This window comes from Lepisma saccharinum, chromosome 19 (genome assembly GCF_977018435.1).
Source record: "Lepisma saccharinum chromosome 19, izLepSacc3.1, whole genome shotgun sequence".
In the NCBI taxonomy this organism is placed as follows: domain Eukaryota; kingdom Metazoa; phylum Arthropoda; class Insecta; order Zygentoma; family Lepismatidae; genus Lepisma; species Lepisma saccharinum.
The window spans coordinates 41704255-41727550 of NC_139247.1; the positions used below are offsets into that span (position 1 = coordinate 41704255).

The 23296-nt window shown below is 39.7% G+C and overlaps 1 protein-coding gene across 1 annotated transcript in view; it reads right to left on the reverse strand.

The window, feature by feature from the left end:
* Positions 1-20653, reverse strand: part of LOC146003119 (homeodomain-only protein-like) — a 54984-nt gene extending 34331 nt beyond the window's left edge. The window contains exon 1 of the mRNA XM_083141295.1: positions 20536-20653. Within this exon, the coding sequence (XP_082997421.1) occupies positions 20536-20557 (22 nt within the window). The 5' untranslated portion in view covers positions 20558-20653. The remainder of the gene's footprint in view (positions 1-20535) is intronic.
* Positions 20654-23296: the final 2643 nt, after the last annotated feature.

Here is a 23296-nt window from a genome sequence, read left to right on the forward strand (position 1 = left end):
TTCAAAAGAGTATGTCTGGTCACCCTAAATAAACCAAATCAATCAATCAAAAGCATGTGTCATATTAATATAAGTTGAAAAAATTTCCAATGTATTGTTTTGACCAGTCTTGACCATGGTTTGCCAGATATATTCTATCAAGCTAAAAGGGGGAGGTGCTTCATATTGAAGATTCGTACACAATGGGGCAGGTACGGTGAGAACAGGGGTACATTGCACCGACACAATATTTGGTTGGGGGTACACTACGCCCCCTTATATAATTTACCGTCCAAAGATTCTCGTTTTTATTAGCTACATGTACCCAATCGAAATCACTGTACTACTAGTTAAGCCTACCTCACTTGATCTGCGCTCTTGAAAATCTTTAAAAGGAAGTACAGTAAAACCTCGTTAATCCGGACTCCCATAAGCCGGACTTCGCTTAATCCGGACAGGCAAAAGGAAAAAAAAAGCAGAATGCAAGGTTTTAAATGTGGCTAGAAATCAACAACAGAACTTCCCAAAGAAAAGGCAGCCAACCACTGATGAAATTCTGTTTCCCGCAGACTTTGTACTGTACTGTATAGTGTATTTAGGCCTATGCCCTTTAAATACACCACAATAAACGTGTTTTGTTGCTATAAACGGAGTTTTAATGCACTTTCTACTGTTCTTTTAGGTTATTTCAGTTAATCCGGACTTTCGTTAAAACGGTCAACTTATCCCCCTATTAGTCCGGATTAACGAGGTTGTACTGTACTGTTTAAAATGAGTATAAAACGATGGAAAGAAGTCTAGAGCTGAATTACCAACGTTTTAAAACGTGTAGAGAGTAATCTCGTAAACAGCCATAACATTTGTAAATATACAGGGTGTCATTTTAATGGCGCCCACGGACCACGGAAATGTATAGAGGACATCAAAACAAACAACTTTTTTCAGTAACATTTTTCTCGTTGGAGCGTCGTTTCGGCGCTACAGTCGTTCAAAAAAGCCCGTTTTGCCGCCTGAATGCTGGCAACCACACACAACATTTCATTGCATTTGTGACGTCATATCCCGTCGTGAAGCGATGCGTTACAGGGTTGCCAGGAACACACATATTCTGTGAAAAATGACATAGCTACAATCAGCCACATTATGTACCGTAAAACAAAACGAGAAAACACGTTCTGTAACCTAACAGGAAGTAAACAAACGATACGAAAAATTGTAGAAAGAAAATAGAATTCAAGTGGAAGTGGTCATATCGAATTTTGTATCAGCTTGCATCTCAAATATTTGCAAATCTAGTTACCAAGTTGGCATCTACAATTTAGTCTATCCACTTCGTTCTTTTGATACTAGTCTGTGACACACTGAACAGATGACAAAATAGAAATGAAAGAACTCAAAATTCCAAAGGTAAACAACACATAATATAATGTATATTCAGGGCATTATGAGGCAAGTGACAAAAATTGTTCAAAATACAGGGATATAAATAGTAGTAAAACAAACTCTCCGACGACTGTGTTTATCTGCGCACCGGATACACATGTAATAGTTTGCAACTCTGAACAGGGCAGTATATTTGCTACTGATTCATCATTAGATTGTTACTGTGTTGTAGGTGTTTTAGCCGTAATGCAACAACGTGAACCTCGGATACTTCCGTTATCAGCACAAAGTACCACAAGGCATCTGGACACAAACCTGTAGATATCAACCTTGCAACGAGATTTGCAAATATAATTGACATGTAGCTGGGCGTAAACAGCCACATGTAAGTTATAAGTACAATAAAAGTTATTGTTGTTGATATTTGACATGTAGGCTGAGACAAAATTCGATATTGACTCTTCATTTTGAATACGTTTTTACCATTTCTCATATCGTTGGTTCACTCCCCCCTCTCCTGAGATGACTGCTGATCTTCTGGCTGGTAGGCTATGATGTTCGGTCTACTGGACGCGTTTCTCACTTCGTTTTACAGCTAATAATGTGGTTGGTAGTTTGTCATTTTTCACAAAATTTGTGCGTTCCTTGCAACCCTACCGTGCGCTGTTTCGCCGCAGGAAAATGACGTCACAAATACGATCAAATGTTGTGTTGGGTTGCCAGCATCCAGGCGGCAAAACGGTCTTTTTTGAACGGCTGTAGCGTCGAATCGACGCACCAACGTGAAAATGTTACTGAGAAAAGTTGTTTGTTTTGATGTCCTCTACACGAATCTGTGGTCCGTGGGCGCCATTAAAATGACACCCTGTATATATATATATATATATATATATATATATATATATATATATATATATATATATATATATATATATATAATGATGATTATCGTCTTTATTGGCAATAGAAGGTTAAACAAATTTAATTTTGAAAACTGAGAGTTATGTCGCCTGTTGTAACATCAAATTTGAATTTTAAGTACACTTTATACACAGAAAAGACTAATCGGGACTGGACCTAGTCTAGTTTAACGTAGGATCTGAACCATTATGTCTCTCCATCGAGTTTAGGATCCGGGATCCCTTGATTACAAGGCGACGACGTTATGTTCTAAATTAGAATGGCCTACGTTTATGTATATATGTATGTATGTGCGTGGGGAAGGGGATATGTATGTGTGCATGTGGTAACTTTTTATTTTTTTTCTTGCATTTATAGCATATAACATATAAAAACATTAGAGTTACGACAATCGTACTGCTAAATGTCACCCCAATGGTCTGTTAATGTATGTTTTTTGGTTCTACTCAACCTCCCGTATTGCCTCAAATCAAAGGTTAGGCTTCCCCAATGCTGTAGTAGTAGAGTCCGAGTGCATTCGGAACATCTCCAGCCGACTGCGCGAGTCTAGCCAGCGAGCCTACGAGCAGTGTACAGCGTGATAGCTATAGGCGCAGAGTAGAGATGACGTCAGCGGTTCACTTCTTGATTGGAGGCGTCGGGAGTTATGACTCGCTCCCAAGGTGCAAGCGCAGAACGGCCAGAGCTGTTACGGAAATAATCTTACTCTAACGTCCTCGCATTGCAATCAAGGGGTTTCGATTAGTCACGTCCGGCGGAGGCTCATAGTGTTTCGCTTCCCACTTTAAACTGTAAGTCCAGTCCAGATTAACCTTGCTGTGTATAAAGTGAACTTAAAACGCAAAATCAATCAAATCAAAGACAAGATTTCAGCACATTTACTGAGCAGTAAAACTATATTTTTTCGCCATCGAAGTGCTGTTTTGAAAAAAGTATTATAAATTACTTAAAATCATAAAAATATTACACTTCGGAACACAACCACATTTGTTTTAGTGAAGTAATTCTTCTGCTTTCTCATAGCTTGGGCCACCCATGTATAAGCTGAAGATGTTCTTTTGTTGCGTCGTAAGTGATATCTGTTTCCTCCAGTATTTGATCGTTGCTTATCAACTTTCACTATGCAAAGATTAGTCACGTACCCACCCTTGTAAAACATGAGGTAATGTGGTAAGCCCATATAACTTGCTCAAGATAACCATTATCACGGGAGGAAATTAACCACCCTTCATATTTTGACCGCAATTCGTGAACCACAACGTACCGGAACTGACGTCAAACCAATCACTGTGTCCTATAAATTTTCATAGGCGATGGACGACGGGTAATTTCCTTTATGACTGATCCACGCCCAGTATTTACTGATCCTTCAAGGTTGTTAATTTTTTCACGCTTTCGATATTATCAATGTATTGGGAGTTGTTAAGAAACGAACCTGAAATGACTCTAGTCCCAATCTCGAAAGGCAAATCCCTAAGTTTTTAATAGTTTCGTAAGTTTCTCATTTACTTTTATATTTTTATTTCCAGTTGTTCTTACTTAACACAGTCCCCAAATTAAAAATTTAGGGTCCGAAATAAAACATTAGAAAGTTGATTACAAAAATTTTTTGAAAACTAAACTTCTTCCTTGCAATAATAAAAGTACAAAAATGCTCTCTAATATAATAAATGTAAATTTTTTATATAATTATCAATTAGATTTTACAATTAAATTACAAGAAAATGAAAATACGTCTTATTGTAATTTGTTTTTGTGTTTATTTTCCTTTTATCGGTATTTCGGAGTCCCCAACCATTATTGATTGATAGGTTTATTTTACGTCGCTTTTCTGTCACTTTTGACTAATCGCGACGATGGGGATGAATTATAAAAATGAGAAGAACGAAGGGACAATTACAAACACATGTGGACTCTACACAAATCAAACTCCTGTAGAGAATTATACTGGCTGTGAGTCCCGGATCCAAAGTTTCCTTATCCTGCAAAATGCATCCAAATGTGTACTACCTACTACGTGAAAGGAAAGTTGACAGATTAGTGCCATCTGCTAAAATCAAATCTTACATCTTCACTTCCTCATCTCTTACCTTCCCAATGAAGTATCAAGAACAAACAAACTCTTCTCTGACACAATCATCATCATTCGTTCGATTTTTTAATGTTATGTAGGAGCAGACCCGTACCCAGGGAAGGGGCCAATACTCCCTCCCCTCAAACTATGAAATATTTTAATGTAAACCTACAAAAGACACTATCACATAATTTGTAAACATAGAATTATCATGAAAGGAAATTTGTAAACATTGTTAATTTGAGAAATACCGTACTCTTCGAATACTTCTGAGAATTGAACGTAAACAATAAGCAGCCAGCTGTTCGGCGTGAGACAGCCTTTCTCCGCAAGCGACTATGGTGCTGGTTGTCGAGTTAGGGAGGTCTATCAGTAAGTTGAATTTCTTCCATTACTTTGGACAATACCACAGTAACTCTACAATTGTATGTCTAGCTGCAATACGGCCATAGCATTTCGTCTACCACTGTGGTGGGGTGGTTAGCACGGCGCGCTTCGACTACAGGGGTAGCGGATTCAAATCTCGGAATGGAGCCCCTTCATGAATTTCATCATAATATCATCATTCATCTTCATCATCGCGATTAGCCAAAAGTGGAAGAAATGCGAAGTAAAATAGACCAAATCAACCCAATAAACGTGACTGTCCACGAAGAAAATAGTCTCGCTTCTCTGTCGCCTCATTGGTAAGTTCAATTTCTGTCAGCTTATCTGGGATACACTGGCATTTTGTGGGGAAGACGTGACAGTAAGGTGCGTTATGCTTTCTTGTTTTTACAGCCATTCCTATGTTTTACCATCTGTTATTTTGTTCTTTTTAGAAAATTTATGCCAAAAGGGGGTTAGGTACGCCAGTAAAGTGGACTTGGAACAATCTGAATTATTACCATCAAGAAACAACGATTCGAGTCACTTGGCGTAAGTAGGTTTACTCCACAGACAGAAAAAAAATATGCCTCAACCAAGGTAGCACATATTTGACTCATCACTTCCCCTCCCTTAACGGAACGAGTTCCTTCTGTATATCGTACTTGCCATCACTGCGTCGGTGTGGCGACTTTTTTCTGCGCTTTCTTTGACCTGGAAAGAAAATCGTTTTTCTTCTTTTTTTTCAGCAAGTAAATCCGGAACTGTGTGTGTGAAGGACTGTTTTTATATGCAAATCTTGCGGATCAGAAACCTTCACGGATGATACGCCTGTGACGTAACGTTGAAATCTGAATTTTTCCTCCTCTGAATAAACCGCATTCTTTCTATTTTTTCCCTCACGTCATCCAGCAAGAAATAGACGACTACTTTATTTAATGCATATTCGCATAGGCGTAACTTGGCGGGGGCAAGGGGAGGGTTTATTAAAATTTACAAATTAGGGGACCTGAGGAGCAAAGTAATAAAGAGTAATATTTGTAATTTAGCAAACGTCACAGTTATTTAGAAAATAATCCTTGACGCTGTTTATGGGATGCAAAACTTTTTTTTCGAGTCTCTTCCCCCAAAGTTAAGGTCCACGTTTGATTCTACCGCCTCAAAATTAGGCCCAGCTTAATTCTACCGCCTCAAAATTAGGCCCAGTTTAATTCTACCCCCTCAAAATTAGGCCCAGTTTAATTCTACCCCCTCAAAATTAGGCCCAGTTTAATTCTACCCCTCAAAATTAGGTCTAGTCTAATTCTACCCCTTCAAAATTAGGCCCAGTTTGATTCTGCCTCCTCAAAATTAGGCCCAGTTTAATTCTACCCCCTCAAAATTAGGCCCAGTTTGATTCTAGCCACTCAAAATTAGGCCCAGTTTAATTCTACACCCTCAAAATTAGGCCCAGTTTAATTCTACACCCTCAAAATTAGACCCAGTTTAATTCTACCCCCTCAAAATTAGGTCTAGTCTAATTCTACCCCCTCAAAATTAGGCCCAGTTTGATTCTAGCCCCTCAAAATTAGGCCCAGTTTAATTCTACACCCTCAAAATTAGGCCCATTTTAATTCTACACCCTCAAAATTAGGCCCAGTTTAATTCTACACCCTCAAAATTAGGCCCATTTTAATTCTACACCCTCAAAATTAGGCCCAGTTTAATTCTACACCCTCAAAATTAGACCCAGTTTAATTCTACCCCCTCAAAATTAGGCCCAGTTTGATTCTACCCCCTTAAAATTATGCCGTTTAATTCTGCCCCCCTTAAAATTAGGCCCAGTTTAATTCTACCCCTCAAAATTAGGTCTAGTCTAATTCTACCCCTTCAAAATTAGGCCCCAGGTGTGATTCTGCTCCCCAAAATTAGGCCCAGTTTAATTCTACCCCCTTAAAATTAGACCCAGTTTAATTCTACCCCCTCAAAATTAGGCCCAGTTTGATTCTACCCCCTCAAAATTAGGCCCGGTTTGATTCTGCCTCCTCAAAGTTAGGTCGCAAGTTACGTCCTTGCATATTCGTGCCAAGTATGGGACGCATGTTTGCACATGGGCATTTTTTTGCCTTCGTGTTGATTCATCCCTACTTTAAACACGAAGGTCACGCTGATGGTGTAGTGGTAACGTTGTAATCAAGTGGTCCCGGGTTCGATTCCGGTGGAGGCTCATTGAAGAGGGTTCGGATTGAACTCTAAACTGTAGGTCAAATCCTGATTAGCCTATAATCTACCTCAGGAAATTGAAGAGCAGAAACCGAGTTGACGGAGCAAAGAAGTGTGTGCTGCTGCAAACGGCTAGTAGCTGCACTTACTTCCTCTCTCGCGAGTTCATTGGTCGGCCTCGAGTCACCACTTGCATAGATACTTGGTTTCGTTCGCATGTTCCAGAGATACTCGGGACAGAGTGTAGAAGAACATACTTTAAAGCAAACTTTGTCAAAATACACTTGGACAATTTAGATAATGTTTTGTAGTGCGTACGCAGAGGGGGTTACACCCCCGTCCGAAATTTTGAGAAAATCAACATTTTCAAAGGAAAGCAGTGAAGAACTGGGGCAAAACCAGCGTGGTAAAATAATAATAAAAAAACTTAAAATAACCATCGATTCCTATTTTTGGCAGTAGAAAGTTCTAAATGTAGCTAACAAATATCTTACAAATATTGTTCGTACCGAACCCTAGAAAGCAGACTATCCACCTTTACAATTCCACTCCCTCCCGAAAAATATCCTTCGTACGCCAATGCGTATAAGTGCATGTTATAGGGTTTTGTGTAAATTTTTGCTTTGGTGCACATGGTGTGAAATTTTTATTTGGAGCAAAATTTACTAGCATTAAAATCAAGTCCATCAATTGGATTTCCCTGCCAGTGACAGAGCCAGAAAAAATTGAGCCAGCAAATAGTCATATTTAATATACTAGCAAATACCGTACAAATACCGTGGATATTTGGGTGCGAGATTTTCTTGGTTGCTGGGGAATCGTCACTGCTTCCTGCCTTGCTTTATTGTCAACCTGTGACGACTGCAATTGCTCTGTAGAACAATTTCATCACTAAATGTGTGTCTTTATTCAATTCGATAGATCCAACAGCCATCCCCACCATTTTAAATCCACTACCAATGAAATGAAACAAGCAAACACAAAATATGCAACAGGCTTGATATAGGCCTAATAAAAGCTGTTTACACAATTTTTATTACATCATTTGCTAACTTTTTCTGGTATCGTTATGGTTCATATATATATTTTTGGTAGATTATACAAATTGTATGGCCTATAATACACTCATCCACTGGGTGGGGGGGGGGGGGGGATTGATGGGGCTACAGCCGCTCCCGAAATTTTGAGAAAAACAAAATTTTGAAATGAAAGCGGTAAATGTCTAGGGAAAAAACCCAAGTGTTAACTGAAAGTATCTCTTAAAATGAACATCAATTACCATTCTGGTCTTTGAACTTCTTCTAAAACAACTCAAAGGGGAGGGGAGGGGGGAGGTGTCTCCCGAAGCGGTCCGCCTCCAACCTCACACATTGAAGGGTATGCTCTTATGTCCTGGTGCTTTCAAATGGTAATTATGAAATATTTTATTACTGTATCCTCCCCCGAAAACGCATCTATGTATTGTCTACCTTTACAATTCGCAGGCCCCTCCGAACAAAAAACTCCTGCGCACTCATTCTTAAATTTTCGTTGGTCAGCAGATAAAATATCGGTTCCTGGAAGGGTCGAAATGTTAAGAAACGAAAGACTATCGGGTTGTAACAGGTCATATTTAGATTTTTAAAGCTCTCACGATTCTTTGTGGCAAATTGTCTTCGACATCAAATTTCCGGAAAAAAATATTCTAAATTGTGTTGTAAACACGCAGGGTAAACATTACGCTTGTCTTATGTCACGCTGATTCAATGCACGATTAGCGTGACTGAATGAAGGAAGTAACTTCGTAATTTTCGGAAATCGTGACTCGTGCTTTAAAACGGCCAAATGCGTATAGAGTCGACAGTTATCAATTGCGTTGTGAAGTACTGATGCTGGCGTTCACGAAATATATTACCCGTGGAGTTATCGGTATATTCTGCTACGTTCAAAGTGAAATGTGTGTGTGTTTTGTTTCTCACATCTTGCTGTCCGTGTAGATGTGTTTCTCTCAGCCAGGGATATAACCAGGAATAGGAGTTTTATCTTCTTATTTTTATCATTAAACCCTTTACTTTTATATACCTTTTCCTGTATTTAGTTTCTAGGTAAGCTATGTCGAATGGGAGGGGTTTATGACCAAGGCGCGAATATTTATGTAGATAAAACATGCGATTTATATATACAGTCACTGGAAGGCACGTAGCCAGGGGAGGGCTGAAGCCCCCCCGAAATCCTACAAATATCTAATTTAAATAGTGTATAGTGGTAATTAATTTTACTTCCATACCAGGATTAAACACTAGATCCAAAAAAGTTTAGTGTATAATAGAGGAAGCAAGTTATATTTTTATATTCTACCATTTAATCCAAAGAATAAATGGATCCACAGCTCTCAAAATGTACAGTTTTCTTTGTGAGAGTGCAACAATATAAACTTTATGAGTAAAACATGGCTGTAACTTTCAAATCCTTCTTTTAACGGAATTTGTGAAAGTTAATAACAAAATACAATTACACATGAATCTCAGTACACTCTGCACAAAATGTAAGAAAAATAATGGACAACAGTTGTGTTGGATATTCACTCATGCGGTGGATCCAGTAGCAAAGTCTCTCTATTTATAATAAATAATAATAACAATAAATTTGGATTAGAATTGGTTATTTTTAATAACTTATAATAGTTATTGTAAAATGACAATTATAACCGTGGTAATAAATATTATCATCTACAAATATTTCTGGCGACGCCTGTGCTGCTAAGTGATGAGCCCCCCTGAAATTAAATCCTGGCTACAAGCCTGGTCACCGGCAATAATAATAGGACACCTAGATCCTGAAATACTCGTTATGTGTGTTGCCTAACTCTAAGGCGGTGGTAGAAGTTGCCATTGATTGTAAATGTGCTATTAAAATCCACCAGATAAGCTGACCAGAACTGGATCTACCAATAAAGAGGTGACTGTAGTGATAACCGCATTGAATGTACTCATAAATATCTTTAACAAATGCATATTTGAGCTAAAATAGTATTTATTTATGTACTTGTTTGCTAGGGTATGGGGTAAGGTAGCGGCCTGGTTGATCGTTATGGAGCTCCTATCGTCGTCAATAGATTTGAACCTATGAAATATACTGAAACGGGGAATCGAACCCGGGAAATCAGTTTCCGTCATTTATAAAACTTTGGTTTGTGTCGAATTTTGCGTAATTGTTAAATGTTCCAATTCAAACCCATATCAGTGAAGATGAACACGGAAGAAGTGCCGATTTAAGCAACAAAATTCTGTTCAGTGATGAAGCGGCCTTACAAACATATAGAAAGGAATCGACGTAATTGTCGCATTTGGGCAGACGTGAAATCGACAAATGTTCTTGATTGGAAACGAAACACACCGAAAGTGAATCTTTGGCTTATCGCTTTGAGCGCTGTAGACACACTGATGGTCGTCACGTGGAGCACTTACTATTTGTGGCATATGTTTTGAAATAAATATATTTTCAAGTCTAAAAACACGCCCGGGGTCCCGGATTCGAATCCAGACCTGGACATGGGCGTTCTTTGTGAGTGTCCTCTCACCAATGTTACCCTGCCCCCGAGTCAGGGCAACAGTGTTTTTTTCTCTTATTGAAATATTTATTAATATGTTATTTAATTGGGTAATCAAGTGTATAAACATATATATGTGTTATTAGTGTAAATCAATTTATTATGCATTTTTAGGTTCGTATTATTCCATGTATAAATACCATGTAGCTCTCTGTTCTTTCTTCGTGTTTCGAACGTTCGAGGAAAAGGCGGGCAGTTTAGCTGTTAAAGATTAAAAATTTTGAAAGAAGGGCGGTTGGCAACAGACGCCAACAAAACGTATATAAACTCCCAGATGAGAGTAGGGGAGGTCGGCTGTTGGAACTGAGACTTGGAAGGGAGAGGCTGTTTTTGCTTCGGTTAGCTAGGACCGGAGGTCAGGTCTCCCGAAACGGATGCTGTAAGAGATTGGATTGCCGGGCAAGCTAGTGCCTTGGTGTCCAGTTTACAGGTAAAAAGGTAGTTGTACTGGATGTTATTTTGAAGTAATTACGGTGCGCCGGGCAGCCTAGTGCCTTGTCACCGTGGAGGTTGAGAAATGTACACGTCGGGCGACCTAGCGCCTGTTAAGACGTTTCCTGGAGTAACGCGAGTCTACCTTGTGACAAGCGTACAGTCATGGAAAAAAGTTCTTCCCCATAAGGCTTTAATAGGAGCAAGTAATGCAGGAGGGTAGGCAACACATATTGCACCCTTCGATGATCGGGTGATTTTGCCTGTCTTAACACCGAGAAATGTGTTCCACGCGAAGGTCAACATGACAGGAAAGCAAAGAGGGTCACGTGACTATTGGTTACGTGGAGTGTTGTGCTTCTCCACGTCCCCAGTTCTTGATCCACATTGCAGAAAAAGTAGAGCTGCATGCAATATATGAAAATAGGTTGTTTTCAACTACACGCTTAATTATGATTTTCCCAATTGTAAATCTATCAGACGTGTCTCCCGATTTAGTCGGGACAGTCTTTTACTTTGAATTCCTGTTTTTTCATAGGCGTAACTTGACGGGAGCAGAAAGGGCATTTGTAACCCCCCCAAAAAATCAGGTTTCTTAAAGCTGCTAAAACAGGAATTAAATACTATGATTTGACGCGTCCAAAAAAAGTATTATATTGAAAGATTGTTCCCAAATACGTAGATAGCAATTTAATACTTTGAAAGTGTCTCAGATTTGTTTATTATGTCACATCTTAGTGTGGCACAGGTCTACTACAAAAGTGGAATTTCGTAACAGAAATATGAACCCACTCCTTTTATTTCGTAGCCGATTTCATCTTGAAACTGAAATTAAGAATATTAGTTAACAAGGTAAAAAGGTAAAGTGTTCCCCTGTGCATAGCACCACGCCATGAAGGCGTATAGGGAGTGTGGGGGTAACGCCCCACACTTTCTTGATCCGGTCGTGAGTGGCGGTGATGTGATCAGCATCACGCCCCTGCCGCCTTTACCCCCCAGGGTTTCCCCCAGGTACCCATGTTATTCGACGCTGAGTAGACGCCGGGACCGCTTCCACCGTTAACAAGGTCATTGGTAAACAATAAAAAAATGTGTTAGACCCAATTCTTTAATACCTTATCATAATCTTTATCGCAATTTTAAATTTTGTTGTAAGTCCACTTTATGCAAAAAAAAAAAGGTAAAGTTCTCACCTGTGCTTAGCGCTACGCCATGAAGGCGTATAGGGGGTGTGGGGGTAACGCCCCACACTTTCTTGATTCGTTCGTGAGTGGGGGTGATGTGATCAGCATCACGCCGCCCCATACTTTCTTGATTCGTTCGTGAGTGGGGGGTGATGTGATCAGCATCACGCCCCTGACCGCCTTTACCCCCAGGGTTTCCCCCAGGTATCCATGTCATTCGACGCTGGGTGGGCGCCGGGGCCGCTTCCAACGTTAGAAAAGTTCCCGGGCTTGAACCGGCCGGGGATCGAACCCGGGGCCTATAGCATGGTAGTCAGACGCGTTACCGACTGAGTCACCGGCACAGATAGACTAATCTGAAATGCATACAGTTTAAAGTGGGATCCGAACCACTATGTGCGATCACCTGGTATCGTACCCGAGACCCCTTGATTACAAGGCCTTACCACTACGCCATCAGTGAGGCGCACACAATCTTTGTATTTCGACCTTTTTAAACTTATATGTATCATATAAGAGGTTGTTTAACGTTGCTATGCCTCTATGGATTATATATAGCCAGTATTCGAGCACATAGCGTCAGGTTTCATAGAATATAAGCTTCTCTTGCATGTTTATGGTTTCCTGTCTGCAGTAGAAAAACTGGCAGGTTCCCGTAGCTTTTCTTTCAATAGTCTTCCAATGGTTGCATATCATATCACTCAAATTTGATTCATTCGTTGCGAACACAATCCCCGATGGCGGAGTGGGATCGTGGGCGCCTTGTAATTAAGGGATCCCGGGTTCGATACTCGGTGGAGGAACATAGTGGTTCGGATCCCCCTTTAAACTGTAGGTCCATTCACGATTAGCCTAACAGGACATAAAGTGAACTTAAAACACCAAATCAAGCAACCAACACAATCCCGTTATTGTCCAGATTATCGAATCCAGAGCCTTCGTCGCGAATAACATAAGCAGGAAGACAACATGAAATAACCGAACAGAAACAGAACCTAAAACCTACATCGGATAGATTGGATTAAGTCGACGATACAGCACGGGTTCTGAAATGAAACAGAATACGAAAGTTGAGGGACCTCTATACGCACCCACTTTTCCTCCACTCAATGGGGAAGATATCCTTCTAGCTCAGAAGCCTTTACGTAGGAGTGCCCTGAGGGAACTTCAAGGCCACTACGATAAAGTGTTCTACGTGCAGCGGCGTATACTCTGGGTCATCTAGGTAATCGCAGATGACCCGGCTGTATTTCTTTTTTTTAATATATATATATATATATATATATACACACATTTCCTCGCAATATTCTTCCAAACCAATTTCGATGCATACATTTCCTTGCTTCCAGCGCGCGAATACTTCCAATCGTTTGCCACCGAATGTCCGGGAACCTTTCTCCAGCCGGTGGAATGACTTCAGGGAATCTCACCCTGACGTCATTCCTCCCGCTTTCCTTACAACCCTTGGCGAGGAGGGAGGAGAAAGGAAAGAGGGGGAGGAAACACTGCTTTTCAGGCGCGGTGATTCCGTGCCCAGGGTAAGCTCCTTCTTGTGAGAGTCCACCGGTCGCACTCTCAACCTTGAGAGCCTTTACCGTTCCCTCCGCTCAACTAGGGAAAACATACCCGGTAGAGTGCGAAGAACAGGAAAACTGAATAACATGGGCAAACCAATTCTACGCTAATTTTCACTTTACATTTGCTTCTGTCTTGCTGATTTCTGTTACTTGAACATAAATTTATCAAAAGGGAAAAGCTTAAATATTGAAGATGAAGCAAACTGAATTAAAATTCAAGGCTTAAGCAATTAAAGCACCTATTTGCTGACTCCCCCCATCCTTGTATTTACAAAAATAGTGATTGTTTCTCCTCTCTAATCTTCAAAAGCAGCGAGAATACTTATCTCACGGAACTGAATATTTTTTTAAAGGGAAACCCCCCTCCCCGAAATCCTACAAATATCTAATTTAAAAAGTGTATAGTGGTAATTCATTTTACTTCATTAGCAGGATTAAACACTTTGCTTAATACGTTCTAATAATCTGAGATTCATCTTCAGGACTTCTAACCCCACTGTTTCAAATTTATGTGGCGGCTGATAATAAGGGATGATCCTCATCCCGAATTAAAATTCTGACTCTGACCTGCAATGATTCGAACTTTTAAAAACCTGTCAATTCGAGCTCGGAAAGGGATTTTTTTTATTATTCATAGGGAATTTCATTCTGAGCCAGGAACACAACAACAGAAGTTTGGCGCGTGAAACTGAATGCGTGTAGTCGTTGGCTTCGTGCTGTGCTTCGTGTTTATTATTTATTTAGGTGTTAGTGTTTGTCGTGATAGTGCTGTGTTAAAGGGTAATGGATGTGATACAAGATTTGCTGGTGAAACCTTTTGGAACAAGATCTTTTCAGGAGAAGTTGCAAATTGTTAATACAGGTAGGCCAGTGTCATCGCTTGAACTTATTTCTACACACAAAGACAAAATCGGGAATATGTGAGGCATTTTCGCAAGCAAATTATGACAAAACACCATGGTTGACAGGAAGTATAAGTGTTAATAAGCTTTGCATTTTTGTTCGCCGTGCTTACTTTTCGGGGCTGAAAAGAATGTATGGACGCGTGACTGTAATCTTTGCAACACTTGTGCCAAACATGAAAAATCCAAAAGTCACATAACTTCCTTTGTTAAGCTGCAATCTTTCGCCCAGACACGTATTGACGTGCAACTGGACAAACAGCGTGCTTTGGATGTAGTACAGCACAAGTAATCGGGTCCTGGAGTAAGTTGAATTTTGCACTTAAATTAATATTGCGGGTTTTTATTTCACTAGTGCACGTCTTTCATTTTTATATTTCACAGGCTGTTTTTTTATAGCTTTATAATACTGTCTTGTTTTATTATTTGAAATTCTACGCGTATAGTAAACTGCAATAACGAGAATTAATTGATTGTGATCGTAGCAATAAGACAAACATTCCGACACAATATTCCTAAATCCAACATGGAGCGTGACATAAATTGCACGGAAACTTTTGGAGTTTGAGGATCAAAAGGTCGGAGATTACCCACTCGTTAGAACCAGCATACGCCACTGTCTACGTGCAATGACGGGACCAAAACATACGTCAGATAGCTGTGTTCCTCCTTATTTCGTACGCCATTGATAACTGGAACACGTGACCTCGTCTTTGGTAGAGCAAAAGCCTGCTTGCTTGCCACCACCCTTTAGTTCAGTGACCTTCGCCCGTAGTCAGCAAGAGTGAATGACTCACCAGATACTTGTTGTCTGTGAGGCTACACAAGAATAGATTTTTCGTTAGTGGCTGTAAGTATTGTTTCATCTGCAGTTATATCAGTTAACATTTCAATAGTTTCCTAATGGTTACGTTAGTGATAAACATGTAAATTAGTTCTCGAGAGTGAACGTTTTATCTATTTGAACGGGGGATTTTTATACAGCCTGCATGTATTATTTTTTCCTGAAACAAGAAGAAATTCGAAGACGCAAAAAGAGTTGTATAAGAGTAGTTAACAAAAGGAAAAAAGAAGAAGAAAACGAAAATGTAAATGCTGAAATAAATTATGGTAGAGATCGAGTGAATAACATTTTGTCATGGGGCCTCCTCGATGGAGTAGTGATAACGTCGTCGCCTTGTAATCAGTGGATCCCGGGTTTGATACACGATGGATGCACATAGTGGTTAGTATCCCACTTTAAACTGAAGGTCGAGTCCAGATTAGCATATCTGTGCACCAAACCAAAACTAAGAAAGAAATTGTCACAGTGTAAGAAAATTTCATGTTCAACCAGATACGAAACAAAAGGGAATAATATATTGCAGGTTGGAGTTCACATCTGTAGCATCTAACCAGCACAATTATGAATCGCAACATATCGTATGAGATCCATTTTTATTATACATGTATGATAATATAAGAGAAGTAGAGGAAAGAGAAAACCAAGCGAAACACGGACGCCTTCTCCAGAATTTCAAATCTCGTTACATAAGGTTCTGGGTTGGAGTCCCGAACAGGCATGACTTTCTTGTTCTTGCCCTTTTATCTGCTTCATTTCATCATAATTCATCGTTATGGTTTACCTGCAGGGGAAGAATAATGACAATAATTGCCAATACAAAGCCAATGACAAACAGAACAACTCGATTACGGAGGTGCCAAGAAGAAACGAGACTTGACAGTTTCTCCGCCTCTCGGTTTGTCGAATTGAAAATTGCTGTCCCGTTCTCGGTCTCGACTAGTTAAATATAGAAATCGAAAATGTATGTGAATGAATATACATGTATTTTATATATTCCGGTTTTGTAGGAGATTTCGTGAGAGATGAAATAAGTACTCTTCCATCGTATTTATTTTTATAATTTTTATTCCCTGTTCGATGATCGCGACGATAAGGACGAGTGACCATTACACGAAATTGATGACGAAATAGTCAAACACCCCCGACAAGGACGGTACTCAAACCCGATAACTTTGGCGACGATATCGAATGTCAATCACTTAATGAGCTTGACCACCGAGCCTGCTTAATGTTGTTTCTCTCAGGAAATTCGTAATAACTGTCAATATCCCACATTCACTATCATTTTCTTCATAATTTATCTTATTGTTGTGATTAACCTGAATTCAAAGAATTAGTTGAAAGGCAAAAATGCAAGATTGAATGTCTCTGATGTTACTTCGTGCCGAATAATATGACGTGGTATTATGATATGAATTTATTAATCATATAATATGCCTATTCATTCCATTGATTGATCCCAATTGAGCACACAAAATATGCTATAATGTCCACTCCATGGAGGAGTGGTTAGCACAGCGCGCTACGATGCCATGGGTCCCTGGTTAGAATCTCGACTTGGGCGTGGGTGTCCTTGGTAAGTGTCCCTTCATCAATTTCATCATAGCATCACTCATCTTCATCGTCCCTATTTGCCAAAAGTGAAAGAATAGCAAATCTAAATAACAAACATCCAATCAAATCGAACATCTCTACCGATTTAATTCTATACGGTACCGAATTCCCACTTTATTACTGCATCTTAAGTCATTTTACAGCATCTCAATTGTTTTCCGATTCGAAAACATTTGGAATGTTGTCTTGTGCAGTTGATTGTGCATTGTTTCGTTGTTTGGATTGTTTAATTAACGTCGTATTAATTAGTTTTAGACCAATCGTGACGGGGGAAGCAAGAGCACAAAGAAAGCGAAAGAGACAAGGAAGAGACCACGGCTTTCTTTAAAGATAGCATCCCGTGAATACAACTCAAGTGACTGCAGAATATTATGAATAAAATTTATTTCGCTTTTTCCTTTTATTTCTGTTTCAGTTATTTTACTTCGCTTTTCTTCTACCACTCGCGTTACTCGTGTCGGTGAGGAAGAATTATAAACTCGTGAAATGGACGATGGTACAAAAAAATATATGCCTCTCCCACGGTTCGAAACTGTCAGTACAAAATATTGTCTTATATTTAAAATTTACGGGCAAATATGGTTTGTCAGGTAGCAATTTTCGCTTATCTCTTTCTCAAGGGGTTCCATTGCCTCTCTGATGTCGTAGTAGTAACGTCTTCGCCATGTAATGAAAGGCTTCCGAATTCAATACCAAGTAGAGAGGCTTTGGTTCGAATCCCATTTTAATCTGTAGGTCCAGTGCATGAACTAGACTTAAACAATTAACGTGTGGCATGTGGTCTGTGATGAGAACCATCATTTCAGCGAACCTTCTTGACAATGACTCTAATATCACTTGATAGAATAGTATTTCCTTACGAGTAGCTCTTGTCAAGAAACCAGTTCCTGAAATTTTCTTCTGGAGGCATCGTAGCACCCAGCTGTTTGTTGTGGCTGGGGCACGAGTCAAGTGACTCATGCTATCAAAGCTCAATCCTTCCCGAGAAGTCAGAATCACCAGGCAAACTTAAGCGAATATTTTGTTATTTGGGTTGCATAAACAACAGGCTTTAAGACGTTACGAAATTCTACGTCCCGTGGCCCAGGTATTTTTTTCTCAGACTGTACTTCATATGTAATTCATGAAATGTAAAGCATCCAGGTACAAACAATACAGATTCCAACATCAAAATTAGAGTTTTGGCCCGATAAATAATTAGAGAAATGAACGTTCGGATACGACTTGTATATACTTTAAATTTTACGTTAATTAAACTATAGAAAATATCCAAAATTTCAGTTTTTAATTTCACAGATGCTGGACAAGGTAATTTATCCCCCTGATCATAAAGGTTTCGCAAAGGTTATCCGTTGTCTCTTGTAGTTAATTATATAATTATGTTGACTTGTAGCAACCCACGTGCATTGTCGTACAAATAAAGATACCCCTAGACAAATCAGAGCCGAGTACGAAGTGCACCGAACCTCGAGTGCGGAGGTAAAGAGTGTGGGGGGCCAGGCGAGTAACACCAATATCATCCCTAATCTCCATCTTCGCGACTAACCAAAGGTGGCAGAAAAGCGAAGTAACATGAACCAAATCAATCAATCAGTCTAAAACCTTAGGTGGCGGAGTGTTGACTTCCTCTTTCATTGACCTGAAAAGTTGGCTCTTAAAAGACTCGAAGTTTTGAAGACTAAGTTCTCATTTGCAAGTTTGGAACTCATTTCTGCGAATCAATGGCTCAAATAAATATTGAATGTAATGTTCATTATCCCGACTGAACTACTATGATCATGGCTTTTGCCCCATCTCCCTAATCAGAGAGTGTGCGCACGCTTGTGGCACACACACAAATGTACATATGTATTATACAGGGGTAGAAAAATACAAGGTGCCAGGTTTATCAGGCGCCTGGAAATTTAAATTCAGCTCTATTTTTATTTTTATGTAATATTTCGAGTCTCCTTACGGAAATTCTAATTACTTTACTTTTTTTTAATAACAAGTACAGCATGTGTTTGTGCGATTTCTCTATCATGTGTATCATTAAATCACAACAATAAACATGGCATTATACGGGAGGCGGACATTTTGGTGCTAGGAAATTTTGGTGCCAGACCAAATGTAGTGAATAGTTCTCATGGTGGAAAGAAACTAATCCATGATGGATCTTCGTATTTAAAAGAAAATGCCAGAAATGATAAAGTGTACTGGCAGTGCTCTCTGAAAAAGCAGTGCTAGGCCCGTGTCCACACTGTGAACGGTGAAATTTGTAAATGAACACACACATGCACCAGATGTTTGTGGACTAAACGCCGGATTACTATACACTGAAATGAAGACCAGTGCCAGGGAAACTCAAGAAAGCAGTCAACAACTTTTGGGGAGATTTTTGGAGTCTGCAGAACCTGAAGTGGCATCTCATCTGTCGCCTATTGACACGATGAAAAAAACACTACGCAGAAAGAAGCAGCAGTCTATTACGGCGCCTGGATTCTTCTATTTGCAACTAACACCAGTCTGGAACTTATCAAGAATTCATCAATTGGTTGATTGTTTTTTATTTTACTTCGCGTTTTGTGCCTCTTGGCTAATTTGCGAAGATGGGGATGAGTGATGAAATTGATGAATGGACATTCACAAACAACCTTGCCCGAGCGGGATTCGAACCCGAGACCCCTGGCGTCGCAGCGCGATGTGCTAACCACTCAGCCACAGGGTACTGCAAGAATTCATCAAGATGGATCAATTCAAATAGAGGGGCTAATCAGAACTGGACCTACAGTTAACAGTGAGATCCGAACCACTATGTGCCTGAAGCGAGTATTGAACCCGGAACCCTTGATTACAAGGCGACAACGTTACCACTGCATGTAAGCATGGCGACACGGTCTTATAAAGGGTGTAAATGTCACAGAAATCTAAGGATTGGTGTGGATTCCTAGGATCGACAAATTATATAAGTCTACCTTATGCATTAATGTCCACTTAAATGTATCCGCATCTGAATCGAACCTGAGTACTCTTGTTTAAAAGCTGATATCCTACAGTCGAATCCCGGGTAACAACAGAGATGCTTCTGTGCATTTGATTTCTCTTATATCTTGTAAGTTCTTCGCCCATCTTCGTCACCGCAATGAAATAAAATTACAATAAAGGCCCGACACGTAATATTCATCCTGAGCTTTAAAAATATATTTGCACTTTTTAAAATTTCACATCGCATTTCTACGTGTCCGGGCAAATCGCGACAATGAGGATGACGTAACTAGGATTCGAACCTTGGTTCTACTTCGCAGCGACTATACTTACCGCCCCGCCAGAGGCTGGCACTTTTTAAAGTATTGTAAAAGAAATTACATTATATTCTTAATTACTCCAATGAACACAGACGTAAACATATTGACACATCATATCAACTGTGTATATACAAAACAATAAAAATGACGTGTCAAATTTTCAAGGAATAAATATTAAGCTTACCTCCAGTGTAAGAAAAAGCCATTCTTGTCAGTTCGTAGCTTTGCCTCCTCGTTTAGTTAACACCGACAAACAGTCAAGGAATGCTGGTACGAAACCGACGGGTCAAAAGTATATCGTCTGCTGCTGGATTGTGAGAGGACTGCGCATGCGTTAACTACTGAACCAATTACCTCAGCGACTGGAGTTCGACGAAATTATGACGTCAGCAAGACACGCTTGCGTTTGTAAGTGATACTAACCACCGATGTTTTTCTCCTAATCTAAAGAAGGGTCACCGGCCGTATTTGCAACTAGGCGATAGCTCTTTTTGTCAGTGCGAAGAAACCGAGAAGAGTGGTATTTGCATTCGCGAGATCGCAGGTTCAAATCTTGGTTAAATTTTTCTGGTTTTCCAGTCACTCCAGATGGATGATGGGATGATCAAGGAATGAAGGAGAGAGCGGAAGGGAGAGTGTTAGAAAGAATGGGAGAAAGATCTATCTCTCTCTCTCTCTCCTCAGTTTTCTCTGTTCTCTTTTTAACTCTCCCTCGCTCATTCTCTATCTCTCTTTCTTTCTCTTCTTTATCTATCTTTCATTCTTTCTCTCTTGGACTTTAAACACCAACTCAATCAATCCATCAATTGTTTCTCTCTTGAATGAGAGAACGAAATAAAGAAAGAGAGAGAGAGAGAGAGAGAGAGAGAGAGAGATAGAGAGAGAGAGAGAGAGAGAGAAAGTATTCACTTTCATCTCTTCTTTTCTTCTTTCTTCCTCATATCTCTCTCTCACACACATATATCTTGAAATTCCCTTCTCTCCTCTCTCTTTCTCTCACAGAGAAAGAAACAGGTAGACTTCCGTTGCGAAGCGGTTAGCACAGCGCGCTACGACGCCAGGGGTACCAGGTTCGAATCTGGTCATGTGTTGAGCGAGAGAGAGAGAGAGAGAAAGAAAAAGCTGCCAACTCGCCATCACAGTCCGTTCGATAGCGTCGAGTGCTGGATTATTAATTTAAGGATTTAGCCATCCACGTTTTTCGGTACAAGTCGTGACGTGGGTATGGACATCCATTTTTCAACACTCCCTTTCAACAATCTCATCTAACCATTCCTCCTGGTCATCGTGATTTGGTCTTCCCGATAGCTCAGAGACTAACGCTGTGGCTTTGCAATCAATGGGTCCCGGTTCGATTGCCAGTGAAGACACATTGCACAGTGATTCGTATCACATTTTGAACTGTAGGTCCACTAACGATGAGCCTATCTAAGCATAAGTGAATTTAAAACAAACTTCAATAAGTTTGTCATCATTCCGATTCAAATCAAGAAACAATCGGCAAAACTAATTGGGAAGAAGTCCAACTAAATTCGGGCTTTATCTGCATAGTGCTCAAAGTGGAAATTCCTAGCTGAGGGGATGCTTTGCTTGAGTTTCATCAGGGATGATAAATGAAAATTTTCTAAACTGAGGGATAGCATACCCCGAGCCCCCCCCCCCCTTCACACACACACACACCTTCGAGCACTGTGCGTAAGAGCTTCTTCTACTGTAATGCTGTGGCCACTTATCTCACCACTGACCCACGACCAGTTACTTTTTGTGGTTGGCAATTGGAAACACTGCTTCATTTACTACATGCCTCTGGGCGTTTTTTGCAGACGAAAAATATTACGAAACTGATCTTCCTAATATGGAAATACAGGCCACATGGCCGAGCCTCACATTTCAATCATAAGGAAGAGGAATTTCAGATATGCAGAGTATTTCATCTTCATGACCTTCACGCGTTTGTTTACACGATGCACAACAATATTCTTTTCGCAAGCTACAGGGCTTATGAATGAGTGCAAAGTGAAAACGTACACAAGTACGTTCGTTCCCTGGTGTGTTAATAGAACACTTTGATTTAACGCAAAGACATGTGCAAACCAAGTCATATTCACAGCTTATTGTGCAGTAAGCTTCACGTAATCCCAGGATGACAGAATGCTGCTTATTTCCACGTAGTAGTTGTTTTAAAAAAATGTTCTTGTATGTACCCATTGTTTGCATTGTAGAATTATTTCTCTTGTAGTCTACGGTTATTATGAATTTTGAAAACTGTGGAACCATAATTTTTTTTATCCGAGCGAAGTTTTTTACTTTGGTTTTTGCGAACGGTGTTTTTTTTTTAGTTCACATTACGCACGGGGACGTTGAACGGGACTGGACCTATGGATTAAATTTGGATCCAAACCCTTGTGCAGTGTCTCTCCGCCGGGGATCGAACCTAGGACCCTTTGATTACAAAATAAGAGCGTAATTTACTGCAGTATCGGGCATGAATGTCTCAAATTTTTTATAACGGCGTCAGGCCATTGATAAAACTTGTATAGTAAAAAATTAAAATAACAATTATAACGGTTATTATAATTCTTATACAATAACTACCAGTGGCGCAGGAACGTTTTTCATTTGGGGGCACAAAATTCAGCCTAGAAATACATTTCGGGGATCCAACCAAGTGTTGCAATAATAATAATAATTATATTTAATTAAATTAAAATATTAAATAAATATGTAAATTAATATTGTATTGTTGTTATTACATGAACAGGTAAAATATAGTAAAATAATAGATATAACAACACCTATTCATTATCTAGCTTACGTGTAGTTAAGATCGCCAAGATTTGCATAAAAACGACTGCCCTGGGAAGGAATTTAATGTCAAGTAGAAAGACAATTGAATATTTATTGAATAACAAACAAGAAGTTAGACCCATTTAACGAATCCTGAT